The sequence below is a fragment of the Bos mutus genome, chromosome 2 (assembly GCF_027580195.1).
Source record: "Bos mutus isolate GX-2022 chromosome 2, NWIPB_WYAK_1.1, whole genome shotgun sequence".
NCBI classification, from domain to species: Eukaryota; Metazoa; Chordata; class Mammalia; order Artiodactyla; family Bovidae; genus Bos; species Bos mutus.
Window position 1 is genome coordinate 15,275,598 of NC_091618.1, and position 13,708 is coordinate 15,289,305.

Consider the following 13,708-nt stretch of genomic DNA (forward strand, 5'->3'; position numbering starts at 1 on the left):
TACTTTAAAAGTTGGAGAATTATTTAGGGATTCCCTCAGGGCCATGTGCCATTTTAAATGTTTCATTATGTTTCTTCTGTGGATCTGGTCTCCTGTTGGGCCTCTTTGAGGAAAGCTGCCATCCAGGTGCAGCTGGGAGGGCCCTTGTCTGGGACCCCCAGGAGCTGTGCCACTCGCTCCAGAACCCGGATCAGGTCACTTCTTCTGAGTTTTCTCATCTGTAAGATGGGAATGCAGCTGCCTCCCAGATGAAGTGTGAAGCAGTGGTGGGTGTGCTTTGTGAAGTGGGACCTTCTGCCTGCTCTCAGAAGGGGCCTTAGTAGCTGATCGGGCTTCTTGTATTTTTACAGGGGCTTGTCCATTTCCACTCAGTTTTCCAACTCAAAAACAGAACTGAGACTTAAAAGCCTGCTCCCACATGCTTTTGGAACATTTATTTTGCTATTTCCTTTTTTATTTCCTTTTTAAAAAAAAGGTTTTAAATGGTAATTGCCTTATTTCCTGTGGAATTTTAAAATCTTTCCTTTCTACCCATTTTAAATTTATACCACTAATAAGTGAGAGAAATCTGATTATAAATCAAGGGTGCCTTTTCTTTTCATTTTATTGTGGAAGAAGCTTTGAAACCTATTTTCTTAAGGATTTCTTAAGGATCCTCATGGACACATTTATATAGCATTTCCCCTCACACGTCTTTAAAAGTCCAAATTGTTTTTTAACAATTGGAGCTAAGGTAATTAATTCAGAGCAACTGAGATGAATTTTTACTCATTAATAAGCTTATGAACAAGAGTGTTAAGTTGTATGAACAAGGATGTATTGATTTGTATTTTTCTAGCATGTGAGGTTCATGAGCACAGGAACTTTGTTTTCTTGTGTGTTCACTGTTGCATCCCAGGCTCTTAGATCAGAGCCTGGCACATAGTAGGTGCTTAATAAGTTTCTGTTGAATGAATGAATGAGTATAGGATAGTTCTCACGTTTGATTTTAATAATATGTGCGTGTCTTTATTAATGAGACTAATGACTTATGCAGTAACAAATGAGTATTATTTCTGCTCATGGCGCCTGTGGCTCTTCCTGCTCCTGGCTGAGGTACCAAAACACCTTTCCTCCTCCTTCCATTGGTCTCCTCTGCTGCCTCCTCCTAAGGCTCTTGGATAGCTTCTATTTGTACCTTCTTTTTCTTTTTTGTTCTTTCCCATCACTCAGGTATTCCCTATTCATTTATTTATTCATTCATTCCCTTAAGCAGTCTTCACAAAAGCACTTACTGTATGCCAGACCGCTAGGCTTGGAGGAGATGGAGGTAAACGAGACTCAACCAAATTTATAGTCTGACGGGAAGACGGGCCTGAGGAGATACACTTCTTAAATATCGAATTATAAATGATAGGAAATGCTATGAAGGCAAAGCTTGCAGAGCCTTAGTAAAGGCTTCCAGGAGAAAACTGAGATCTAAAGGAAAATTAGGAGTTGGTAGGTTTGGGACCTCAGGGAATAGCATGGGGATGGCTTGGGGAGCCAGGGGTGAGGGGAGGGAGGGGACAGAAGCAGGGTTTACCCGGGGAGTCACAGCTCCAGTCACAACCTGCCTAGCAGCATCCCTACACTGTGACAAATGGCACTGATATCTTGGTTGTCTTCAGATGGTCTGTGCTACAGATTTTTTTCTGGATTTGGAAGTCACTTAAGGAAAAAGTAAAAATTTTACGTCATTGTTAGTTGTGTCTTTGGGTAAGTCACTTAACCTCTCAGAATTCCTCAGTTTCTCTGAAATGGAAGTAATTCTGTTGAGTCTGTGAGGTCCTCTGTGACCTCTGCCAGGCCACCCTGTGACTGTCTATGGGACGCCGGTCCTCCTCACCAGACTGAGTGCCGTGCGAGCCTGAGGGAGGGTCTAACTCACTGGTGTCCTTCTGGCTCCTGTTACTGGGCCAGGCCTGGAAGGAGGGGATCGTGACAGCCTGCGTAGAAGGAGCCTCAGGGCTGGGCCCAGAGGACAATCTCGATTTGAGGGAGGGGGAAGGGCTGCAGAGGTGGGGAAACACCCAGGGTCTGCAAAGCAGCAGATGCTCCAGTGAAGACTGAAGCCAGAGGCTGACGGCAATGCCAGCGATTAATAAAGATGGTGCTAACTTACTGGGCCCCTGCCATGTGTCAGACGCTGGTTCACACACTCATCCTATACTCATGTATCTTTTCACTAACCCTGGCAGGTAGGTAACTGCTACTATTCCCGTTTTACAAATGAGCAAACTGACGGATTAAGTATCTTGCCCAAGGTCACACAGTTAGCAAGTGTTGGAGCCTGCATTTAAGACCAGGCACTGTGGCTTCTGAGTATAGAAGGCAATGAATGCAGAGAAGTGGGGGGGCCTTAAATGCAGGCTAGGAGGCCCAGCTGGTCTTGATCCTGTTTGCTCTGGGAGCCGTGCAGGCTTTGGAGGGAGGGAGTGCTCAGACTGTGCACGTATGCCCGGGAAAGCTGACTGTCCGTCTCTCCTGCAGAAACCATCCACGGAACAGCCCCTGTACAGCAGCAGCCTGTGGGGCCCGGTGGCCAGTGGCTGTGACTGCGTAGCTGAGGGCTTGTGGCTGCCGCAACTACACGTAGGGGACTGGCTGGTCTTTGAGAACATGGGCGCCTACACTGTGGGCGTGGGTTCCCTCCTCAGGGGTGCCCAGACCTGCCGCATCACCTATGCCATGTCCCGGGTGGCCTGGTAAGGGGGCCCTGCTGGGAAATGGAATGGGGATTGGAGAGGGGGGCAGGCTGGACTGAAGCCACATGGGGAGCCTCCGGTTTGGGGCCCTGCCCCTGTGTAACCCAATGGGACAAGTAATCCTGGGCTACTGATTTCAAGTGAGGCCTGTGCCGGGCACCTGGCTGTGGTCTTTAATGAGACTGAGTTTCCCCTGGGGAGCTCAGAGCCCTGGAGGGACACAGAAGCAGACAGGCGCACCTGAGAATACAGTGCTGCGGGAGGGGCGGGTTTTGGAGGCTTAGATCCCCACCCCCACCTCCCGAGGCCCAGATCTACCTCCCTGAGGAAAGAAGGATGAAGTCAAAGCCTGGCGGGAGTTAAATGGCTGGAAGGGCAGGAAGGGGGTTCTGTTCCAAGGTCCCCCAGAAGAGGACCTTCCATGAGGGGGGACATGGTCCGATTTGGATTTTAGAAGGAATTGGGGGCAAACATGCCTTCGAAAAACATGAGGTTGGTCGGGGCTGGAGAGGGAGCAGGGCTGGACGTGGGAAGGGCCACGAAGGGTCGCTTAGAGCTTCCAGCAGTGCTGGTGGGGACTGATTGGAAGTCTGGGGGTGACATGGTCTGATTTGGATTTTAGAAAGACCACTGTAGCTACTGGGTGGATGAAGGGAAGACAAGGGCAGGTGTAGACAGAGCTGACCAGTCGGGTGGCTACTCACTGAGCATGCCCTCACCAGGCCGGCACTGGGATCCAGCGAGACAAGCCTGAAAGTCCTGGGCCTTTCTGTCAGGCTCTACACTAGGCATCATATGATGATTTTCTTTTACTCAAACACACAACACTATGGGATCAGTGTTGACACAAACAGAGGTCACTTGCTTGAGGTCACACAGCTGGTCAGCAGTGAAGAGTTCCCCCCATATGGGGCTGGGGAGACGGCTGCAGAGGGCAGGAGCCATTGGGAGGGGCTTTTATGCCGGGTCCTGGGGAATGAGTGAAGCCTGTGCCCCCAGGGACATGCTGGGGGCTTGAGCTCCCCCCACCCCAGGAACAGTGGTCCCAAACGGCAGGCCTGACGGGCTCGGGATCAGAGCCACCTGTAGTTCATCCAGTCAACAAACCTGCCGCTTCTACTCCCTGCACGGGACAGGCTGATGCTGCCATTTTGAAATCACGAGTGTTTTGACAAGGCCAAAAAAACCCCACAAAACACCAAACGTAAGAAACCAATAATCACACAGGCTTCCTTATCTATCCCGGCTCCATCGTCAGCAAACACAGGTGGATGAAGTTGCACGGAGTCAGATGCACACGTTACTAGGAACATAAAATTCTGATGTATTGCAATGGCCACGTCCAAAAATCCTCCATATCGAAGGGGCCTCGTGGGCACATCCTACTTTAGAATCTGGCTCTGTGCTGGATCCTGGAGGGTAAAAGAACATCTGAGAATATGGAGAGCCAAGGGTCAGACCTGCACGCGCACACACACACACAGATATACACAGATGGACACACACACACAGAGACATAGACACACACCAGCAGACTGCAGAGGTCACTAAGGAGGGAGGGTGGCCAGTGAGCTGGGGAGGAGGCACCACCTGATGGGTGAGGGAGGAGTTAGCCAGGCACTGGAGGGCCAGGCAAGCTGACAGGAGGGTGGCCTGGGCCGGGGTGGAGGGGGGCTTCAGAGTCCACTTCATCCAGAGTTTTAAGTGGTTCTGTCTAGCTGCAGTGGCATGAAGGGACAACTCAGTCAAGAAGGACCTTGGAGGCCCACGTTGGCCTTGATCTTGAAGGCAGTGGGGAGCCAGTGAGGGATTCTAAGAAACTTATCTTTCAAAGCCCATTTAGATAAGGAAACAGAGGTTCAGACAGAGGGCACTTGCCCAGAGTACCTCCCACCTGGAAGGGAATGGCCCGACTGGACTGACTACTGATTTGCTGCTGAATTGTACACATTGGCAAAGGGGGAGGCCTTCCTGCAGGTGGGGGACCAGAATAGGCTGGAAGTATGAAAGGAGGGGAGGGAAGATGTAGATGGAAGAGGGAGGGTCCCGGGAAGCAGATCCTGGTAGAAGTAGGGAACAGGCTGTCATGCTGCCCCGACCGGGCCTCTTGATACCGAACGCAGTGCTTTTACCCCTTCCTCCACCCAGCGTCCACCTCTCTGCACCAAGGGTGTATTTACTTGCTGTCAGGGGCACTAGGCAGTGAGTAACTCAGGTACATCCCCTGCCCCGCTGTAGCTAGAGGATTGTCAGGGAAGCATGTTTTGAATGCTCATTGTTATCAAGGACTACACTGTGCTGTGGGACTCAGCTAAGGGTTGCTGATGCAGGCAGAGACTGGATGTGCACAGGATGTGCCTAGGATGGGATATGAGCCCGAAGTCAGCTGCACCGTTGTGCGTGGTGGGAGAGGCGGGCCGGGGCCAGACCTTGTGTGGCCTGAGTGTGGAGAGAAACTGCCAGCAACTCAGAAGAGATTTGCTTTTTGGAAAGATGAACATGGGTTGGACTTTTCTGGGAGACTGTGCTTTCCTGGCTAAACATGGTGGTGTCAGTGGGAATGGAGAGAAGCAGGTGCCTTTGGGGATGCTCAGGAATGGGGCTCAGCAGGGATCCACTGGGTGTGGGAACAAGATCCCCAACTCATGGTAAGAACAGGAGCTGTTTATTAATGTGAGGATGTAGGAGAAACAGTTTGTAGGATTTTTGAGGGAAGGGCAGATTTTTATTTTTTAAGTACCAAGCTTGGGGTATGAAGAATGTGGGCTTTGAAGTGAGTGTTGGGTTGAGTCCTAGTTCTGCCTCCTTCTAGGATTGTGACCTTGGGCAGGTAACTTCTAAGTCAGTTTGCTTGGAGTAAAATGGGGACGATAAAGTCACCCTTACAGGGTTTTGGGAGGATACACTTATACTGTAAGCCAAGTGCCTGGCACAATAATGGGCACATCAGTGAAAGTGGGTTCCTTTCCCTGTGGGTTAGGCTCTGGGGAGAAGACAGCACTGGGGGAAGAGAGGGCAGCAGGCCTCCCCCTGCCCTTGCCCCTGGGTGCTGGGCACCAGGTCTTCCAGTGCAGGAGCCATGGGGAGTTCTTGGCCCATGGGCCATGTGCCAGCTGCCTTCAGAGACGCCCTCTCCCTTGCAGGGAAGCCCTGCAAGGGCAGCTGCTGCCTGCAGAACAGGACGAGGACGCCGAGGGCATGTGCAAGCCTCTGTCCTGTGGCTGGGAGATCACGGACACCTTGTGCATGGGCCCCGTCTTCACCCCGGCGAGCATCATGTGAGCGGGCCCCGTTCCCCCCCGGAGAACCCCAGCGGGGCCCCAGAGATGCCTCTGGGAGAGGTGGGGAAAGTGGCAAGCAGAGGCACCCTCTGGCCAGGACTCTGGTGCTCGCTCTGCCACCCCCACGCTCCACCTGTAGTGTTTCTGCCCTGTAAATAGGACCAGTCTTACACTCACTGTAGTTCAAGTATGCAACATAAATCCTGTCCCTTCCAGCTGTGTCTGCCTCCTCTGCAGCGCAAGGGGCCTGGTCAGCCAGGTGTGGGGGTGTTCTTGGGGGTCTCCCTTGGTCTCCTTCTCACCTTTGTAAATATGAAGCAAATAAAATATTTAGGTTTTTTAATACTCTAGTGGAATCGGCAGTTCAGTTCACAAAGCAGCCTGGGTTAGGCCAGGGCTGAGACTTCCCCATCCTACAGTGATAACCTCACGCTGCAGTGTGGGCCTCCCCTACTGGCTTCCAGCTTCTCTGATTCACCTCTCTTGTCTCCCCAAGCTTCCACGCTGGCAGCATGAGGAAGGCATAGCTGTCAGGGCTTGGGGTGGCGGTCAGGGTTGCCTCCCTGTAGCACTGGAGCTGCAGCTCATGGCTGAAGAGGTGTCTCTGGGTGTCCCCCGTACCCAGCTTAAGTCCTGGCCTAAAGTATGGGCAATCGAATATCTGACACAGCTTTTAGGTGTTCCTAACAAAGATGAAGAGCGAAGAGGTGGGTACCTGGGAGGTTCTAAGGAGATCCCCTACCCATCCTCTCCTTGCAGGTCAGCAAGGCAATCGGAGCAATACAAATACATGGCTGGTTTTGCTTATTCAGGCAGTGACCGTTAGCACATGGTTGGCCATAGACTACTGCCGCATACAGTGTCAAGGGCCCTGAGGCCCACGGCTCCTCAGTTTGGCAGTTCTCGTTAGGACTTCACATTGTTAGGGTCACAAAACTATGCATGTGGAGTGTGTGAGCTGCTTAGCAAAGGAGTTTGGATTTTAGAGTTCCCCCAGCTTTAACGGGTGATCCTAGAGATTTTTCTTCTGCAATTAAAAAAGATATAATTCATATTCCCTAAAACTCACCCTTTCAAAGTGTAGAATTCAGTGGTTTTTAGTATATTTGCAGAGTCTGTGCAACCATCACCACTATCTAATTCTAGAACATGTCCATTACCTCAAAAAGAAACTGCATATTTGCATTCACTCCCCATTCTCCCTTTCCCCCAGCCCCTGGTACCCACTTAATTATTTTCCACCTCTGTGGATTTGCCTGGTCTAGATATTCTGAATTGCAGTTGTTTTTACTTGAGCTTGTTGTTCAAGTTGTTCAAGAAGCTCAAGTTGTCTCACTTGAGCTTCTTCCTGGGTAAGCCTGGTACAATGCGTGCGTTTTCCCCCCTACACCACCAAACAATTCTCTGACAACGGCTGGATGTCCTACAACTCCACTCAATTCTGATACTACCTACCTAGAGTAGAGATAGAATCAGATCCCACAGGTTAAGGGCTCAGTCCTACAAATCTGAACAACAAAGCAAGGAGTCTGAACTTAATTCTGCAGGCAGCAGGGAACCCTATATGCCTCTGCAGCAGAAGCATGGTAAGACCTTTGAGAGGATAAATGAAAGCTTATTCACAAGGGGCAGAGGGAGACCTGGAGGTAGCATCCACTTCCTTCACCCCGAGCCTGTTTAAGGCAGGTCCAGCCAGGGGGTCCAAAAGACACAAGTTGTCACCTCTGTCCATCCCTGGTGAGGTGACAAGAGGAAGATGGTGACTCTCTGGGTGTCACGCACCCCCTCCACCCCTCCCCCTTTGGGAAGCCCACCTGCCCAAGCCAGCTCATTCCAGCTGCAAAGGGACCATAAGGCAACAGGATGGGAGTTTCCAGTCAACCCTTTGTTCCATTTTAAACCCTCTTCCTGGCACCTAGCGGATGAGTAGCTAAGCCTGTGTAAACTTAACCTGCAAAATTATTCGACGTAGGCTTCTAACAGTCAGAGGGATCTTTTTGCAATATGAACCCAATCTTGTCAATCCACTGCTGAAAACTCTTCGGTGGCTTCCCACTGTGATGCCCCAATAGAAGTTAAATTGCCTGAGATTTCCTACCACTTTCCAACCTCATCTCCTGCCGCTCTTTTCTCACCAAGCACTGGCCTGTTTGGCCTCTTTTCAGTTCCCCATGTTTACTGGAATTATTTTCTGCTTCCAGGCCTTTGCCCTTGCTGTCCCCTCTGCCTAAACTGCATTTCTTCGAGCTCTCCAGGGCTGACTCATTCCCATCTTAAAGAGCACATCAGGAAGGCCTTTTCTGTACACCCTGTTCAAAGTGCCCCTCCCACCTAATTATGTGTGTGTGTGTGTGGGGGGGGTGATCACATTTTACAGAAGGTAGATTCTAAAGGTAACATTTAAGGCAAGGAACACAGTCACAGTTCCACTGAAAATCCCTGAGAAAGCTATCCCATTGGAAGCAGTTCATTATTTCTGTCTTCCTCTGACATGACAGGTGCATTTCCTTATAACCCCAATAGCTCTCTGATCTCTCTCCCTCACACTTTCAGATCTTTGCTCAGATGCTACCTTCTCAGTGAGGCCTTCCTGACCATTGTTAAAACTGTAACACTCCCACCCTACTATCCCATGATCCCCTCCATAGTCGTTCCTCCTCCCACTCCCCATAACTCATCACCTGACATACATTTAATTACAATTAAGCTCTTAATTCTAAAATTTTGAAAAGGCTGAGGAGCCAGAAATCAAATTGCCAACATCTTTTGGATCATCAAAAAAAGCAAGAGAGTGCCAGAAAAACTTCTACTTCTGCTTTATTGACTACACCAAAGCCTTTGACTGTGTGGATCACAACAAACTGTGGGAAATTCTTCAAGAGATGGGAATACCAGATCACCTGACCTGCCTCCTGAGAAATCTGTATGCAGGTCAAGAAACAAGTTAGAACTGGACATGGAACAACAGACTGGTTTCAAATCAGGAAAGGAGTACGTCAAGGTTGTATATTGTCACCCTGTGTATTTAACTTATATGCAGAGTACATCAAGAGAAATGCTGGATGAAGCACAAGCTGGAAAATCAAGCTTGTGGGGAGAAATAATCAATAACCTGATATGCAGATGACACCACAGTTAGGGCAGAAAGCAAAGAACTAAAGAGCCTTTTGATGAAAGTGAAAGAGGAGAGTGAAAAAACTGGCTTAAAACTCAACATTCAGAAAACTAAGATCATGGCATCTGGTCCTATCACTTCATGGCAAATAGATGGGGAAACAATGGAAACAGTAACAGACTTTATTTTGAGGGGCTCCAAAATCACTGCAGATGGTGACTGTGGCCTTGGAAGAAAAATTATGACCAACCTAGACAGTATATAGAAAGCAGAGACATTACTTTGCCAACAAAGGTCTGTCTAGTCAAGGCTATGGTTTTTCCAGTGGTCATGTATACATGTGAGTCACGTATAGTCTTTCCAGCTATAAAGAAAGCTGAACGCTGAAGAATTGATGCTTTTGAACTGTGGTGTTGGAGAAGACTCTTGAGAGTCCCTTGGACTGCAAGGAGATCCAACCAGTCCATCCTAAAGGAGATCAGTCCTGGGTGTTCATTGGAAGGACTGATGCTGAAGCTGAAACTCCAATACTTTGGCCACCTCATGTAAAGAGTTAACTCATTGGAAAAGACCCTGATGCTGGGAGGGATTGGGGGCAGGAAGAGAAGGGGACGACAGAGGATGAGATGGCTGGATGGCATTACCGACTCGATGGACATGAGTTTGGGTAAACTCCAGGAGTTGGTGATGGACAGGGAGGCCTTGCATCCTGCGATTCATGGGGTCACAAAGAGTCAGACACGACTGAGCGACTGAACCGAATCTTGGAGAATGGGATGGCGGGGGTTTATCCCTGAACCTCGAGGCAGAAATATCTAGGCCCTTCTCCTCAGCTCCTGAACAGCAGCCTAGATCCCGCTAAGGGCAGACCACTAACTAGAAAAGACTAGGGGCCCGGCAGGCTTCCAGGATTCCAACCCAGGAGGAGCCCGGGTCCACATACTAGTGAATCTTAGGTGGGGAGGGATACAAGATACCTCAATAGCTCTTTCTGCTCTTCCACTCAGCTGGGTGACCTTGGAGTAGGGTTACCATGTAAAATATAGGACTCCCAGTTAAAGCTGAATTCAGAAAAAAGACGGCTACTTTTTCAGTAAACATATGACCCATGTATTAACACTGCTGTTTATCTGAACTTCACCTTTAACTAGGCGTCCTGCATTTTAGCTGCTCAATCCGGCAACCCGACCCTGCAAGTCACTGTCTGTCTCTCCGTTTGTTTTCCCCATCTGTGCAATAGGTGTATTCCAGAGACACTTGCTTCAGGGACTTCTCAGGTGGAGCAAACCACCCCGAGGACGTCCCTCCCCGCTCCGAGGAGTCGCGTGGGAAGCGCGCTAGTCCTCGGAGAGGTTCTCGCTGGAATATGAACATATCCCTGCCTCTAGAAGCTCACTTTTCTCATTTGAGTCTCCGAGTCTATCCGGAGTGGAAACGATGCCTTTAAACACCTTCTAAACCAGCCTCGCTTGCTCGGCTCACGTCTCATCCCAAGTCCCCGGAGAGGCGGATTTCCGGCGTCGTGACGTCACTTTCGCGTCAGAGTGCCTCCCAGGTTTCGAGCCCCCGCGCTCTGGCGCCCCCTTCCTGAGCGGAGGAAGACTTTACCAAACAGCGAGAAGAGACAGCCGAGTCCATTGGTTGAAGGACTAGACAGACGGAGCTCGCAGCCTCCACGAATGGAAAATAGAACCTTTGCCTAGGGAGGGCCCCCACCGGCAAGGGGTCCTCCCGGGACGCAGGAAGCAGGCGAAGGTGCAGCCGGGCCCCTGCTCGGCTAGAAAGGCCCGCCATAACACCGGAAGTGGGCTTCTGCCCACCAGCTACTTCCACTTCGCCTTGCAAAATAGGAGTATCCATGAGTAACGGGACGTGAGAGCTTTATCGATCTTGGGAGGCTTGTCCTCAGTGTCCTCCCCACTCATCCATTTCACTCCCTAAAGGAGACGCCTCATAAATTCACGCAGAAAATCACGGGCTTTGAATGAATTCCTGACTTGCAGGCCAATGTGTTTTACCTTTGAAAACGATACTCACTGTGCCATGCTCTGCCCTACCCCCTCACTCTCATCTTTTTCATTTAACCCTCGCAAGCCTGTGAAGTGGATATTATAACAGGAACGCCGATTCCTCAGTGCCTGTGTTGGAATCCTGGAATCCTAAGCAGCTATTATCTGCGTTTCCTGTGCATCTGTAAAATGAAATAATACACCTATCTCATACCCTAATTCTGAGGATTAAATAAGTTAGCATGTTTAAAATACTCAGAACAGCAGCTGATTCGTGGTCACCATAGGAACCACTTAGGTGACCTCCACTTATAAAATAGGAAACGGAGACTTTGAAATGAAGTAACTTCTCTAGAACTGATAGTGTTAATTACTAGTGGAGGTAGGTAGGGAAGCAGCTCTGCCCACTCTGGAGGAAACTTTTCAATCATACTCACCCAGCCCTCTTCCTGCGGAATCCTGTGGGGACCATGATTGTCTTTAGAGCCCCACACGTATTTATTTAGTAAGACCCTATTACCAAATGATTGCTCTCTGGGCATTTAAATAACACCAGTCGAGATAGCGAGGTTCTATAACTTGTTCTATATATCTCCATTGAAGATGGGCTTCCCTGGTAGTTCAGATGGCAAAGAATCTACCCACAATGCAGGAGACCTGGGTTTGATCCCCAAGTCGGGAAGATTCCTTGGAGAAGGGAATGGGAACCCACTCCAGTATTCTTGTCTGGAGAATTCCATGGACAGACCATGTGGTCGCAAAGAGTTGGACACGACTGAGCAACTAACACTTTTCACTGTCATACATCTCCATTGAAGATGGTGAGTCTGTAAGGTCCACTCCTGCTAAATCTCATTGATATAAAAGTCAGCAGAAATGAACTTCTGAATGTGTTGAATCTGAGATCCTGTGAGAGATCCAAATGGAAATAATTATAACTTGGTGTGGTAAGTTGTGTGTTAGTGGAAAACAGAGGGTTGCAAGTGGGGTCTGATTAGTGATAGATGAAATTGCCTGCTAGAGTTAGGGTGGACCTGGCAGAAGCAGTGGATGGAAGCAGAAACCTTGGTGGAAAAGTAGGAGCTGACCAAGTAGAAAAGCCTGAGAAGGCTGAGGGAAGTTTTCCAAACCAGGGAAATGGTGTGTAAAGGGATAGTGGTGCAATAATTCGGTGCACTTTCTTAAGAACTGGAGCACAGGATGGAAGATGATAATGCAATAGCAATTGAGGCATATTATGAAGGGAAATGTGGTAGTGCTGGCAAGTTAACAGAAGTTTCTGAGAAAGGGAGAGAAGAAATCAGCTTTGCACTTTAGGTGGCTCACTAGAGGCAGTGAAGAGGTTGTGGTATGCAGTCTTCAAGATGTCTCCAGTGACCTCAAACTTCAGTATTCACACCCTGCTATGATTCTCTCTCGTTGGGTATGGACTGGGCTTGTTGATTCCATTCTAATGAATAGACTATGTTAGAAGTGATGGGTTACCACTTCTGAGATTAAATTACAAAAAAACCTGTAGCTTCTGTCTTTGGCACCCTCTCTTGCTCACTTGCTCTTGGGGAAAACATCTTCCATGTTACAAGCTGTCCTATGGAGAGGTTTAGGTGTCCAGAAATGGATGTCTCTGTCCAATAACAAAGACTTGAGGGCTTCTAATAGCCATGAGTGGGCTTGAAGTTGGATCCTCCTCCAGGTGAACATTGGCATTGACTGTAGCCCTGGTCAACACTTGCTGGCAGTCAAGTGAGAGACCCTGAGCCAGAGGCACCCCCTAAACTGTGCCCAGATTCCTGACCCACAGAAACCTCGAGATAATAAATATTTGTGGCTTTAAGCTTTAACAAAAATTTAAGGTAATTTTAATGCAGCAGTAGATAACTAGATAATAGACAGGGATTAGAAGCAAAGAGAAAGCAGGCTGATTAGGAGGGGACACTTGTTCTAGGCCAGGGAAGAGATAATGAGAATCTGGAGTGGGGCATTGGCTGTAGGGGTGGATGAATCTGAGATAGGTCTGGAAATAAACAAAAGATATTTGGCATTGAAGTTGGATGTGGGAATGAGGGAGAAGGTGGAGGAGAAAATAACACTGGTGTTTTGTAACATGGGGGATGGTATTAGCTAGAGTTGCCAGCATGCAAGCCTCTGGGGATAAGTTTAAAAAGTAGCTCCTTGAGATTTCTGGCAACAAGAAGATAGATCAACAAGCAGACTCGTGGACAAAGAGAACAGCCACTGTGGTCTGGGGGGAAAGTATTGCAGAAAAAAACAGAAGCAAAGGAGTAAGAACTGGAAAGTACTCTGTTGCCTGAATTAAATTTATTTGTCAAAATGTATGGTGTACTATCCTCCCCTTCTTCTGCTCATTCATTCAGCAAGTGTATATTAAGTGTCTTCCCTGTGGCAGGTGCCGTCCCAGGCACTGGGGACATAAATGTGAGCACAGAAGTCTTACCTTCATGGCATTCATGTCTTCCTTGTGGGAAGAGAAACAATAAGAATTTTGGCTTCTGCCTGTTAACCCTCTTCGACATTATTTCTGTCTTAATCTTTGACAATTTCAATACACACAGAGAT

The 13,708-nt window shown here is 48.8% G+C and overlaps 2 protein-coding genes across 6 annotated transcripts in view; one reads left to right on the top strand and one right to left on the bottom strand.

The window, feature by feature from the left end:
• Positions 1-13,070, top strand: part of AZIN2 (antizyme inhibitor 2) — a 46,459-nt gene extending 33,389 nt beyond the window's left edge. For 3 of the 5 annotated variants that reach the window (XM_070379096.1, XM_070379115.1, XM_070379105.1), the window contains 2 exons: positions 2,512-2,726; positions 5,870-6,353. In XM_070379096.1, the coding sequence (XP_070235197.1) occupies positions 2,512-2,726; positions 5,870-6,008 (354 nt within the window). In that variant the 3' untranslated portion in view covers positions 6,009-6,353. 5 annotated transcript variants of the gene reach the window in all.
• LOC138991258 (splicing factor 3A subunit 2-like) overlaps positions 1-13,708 on the bottom strand; it is a 30,875-nt gene that overhangs the window by 6,434 nt on the left and 10,733 nt on the right. The window lies entirely within an intron of this gene.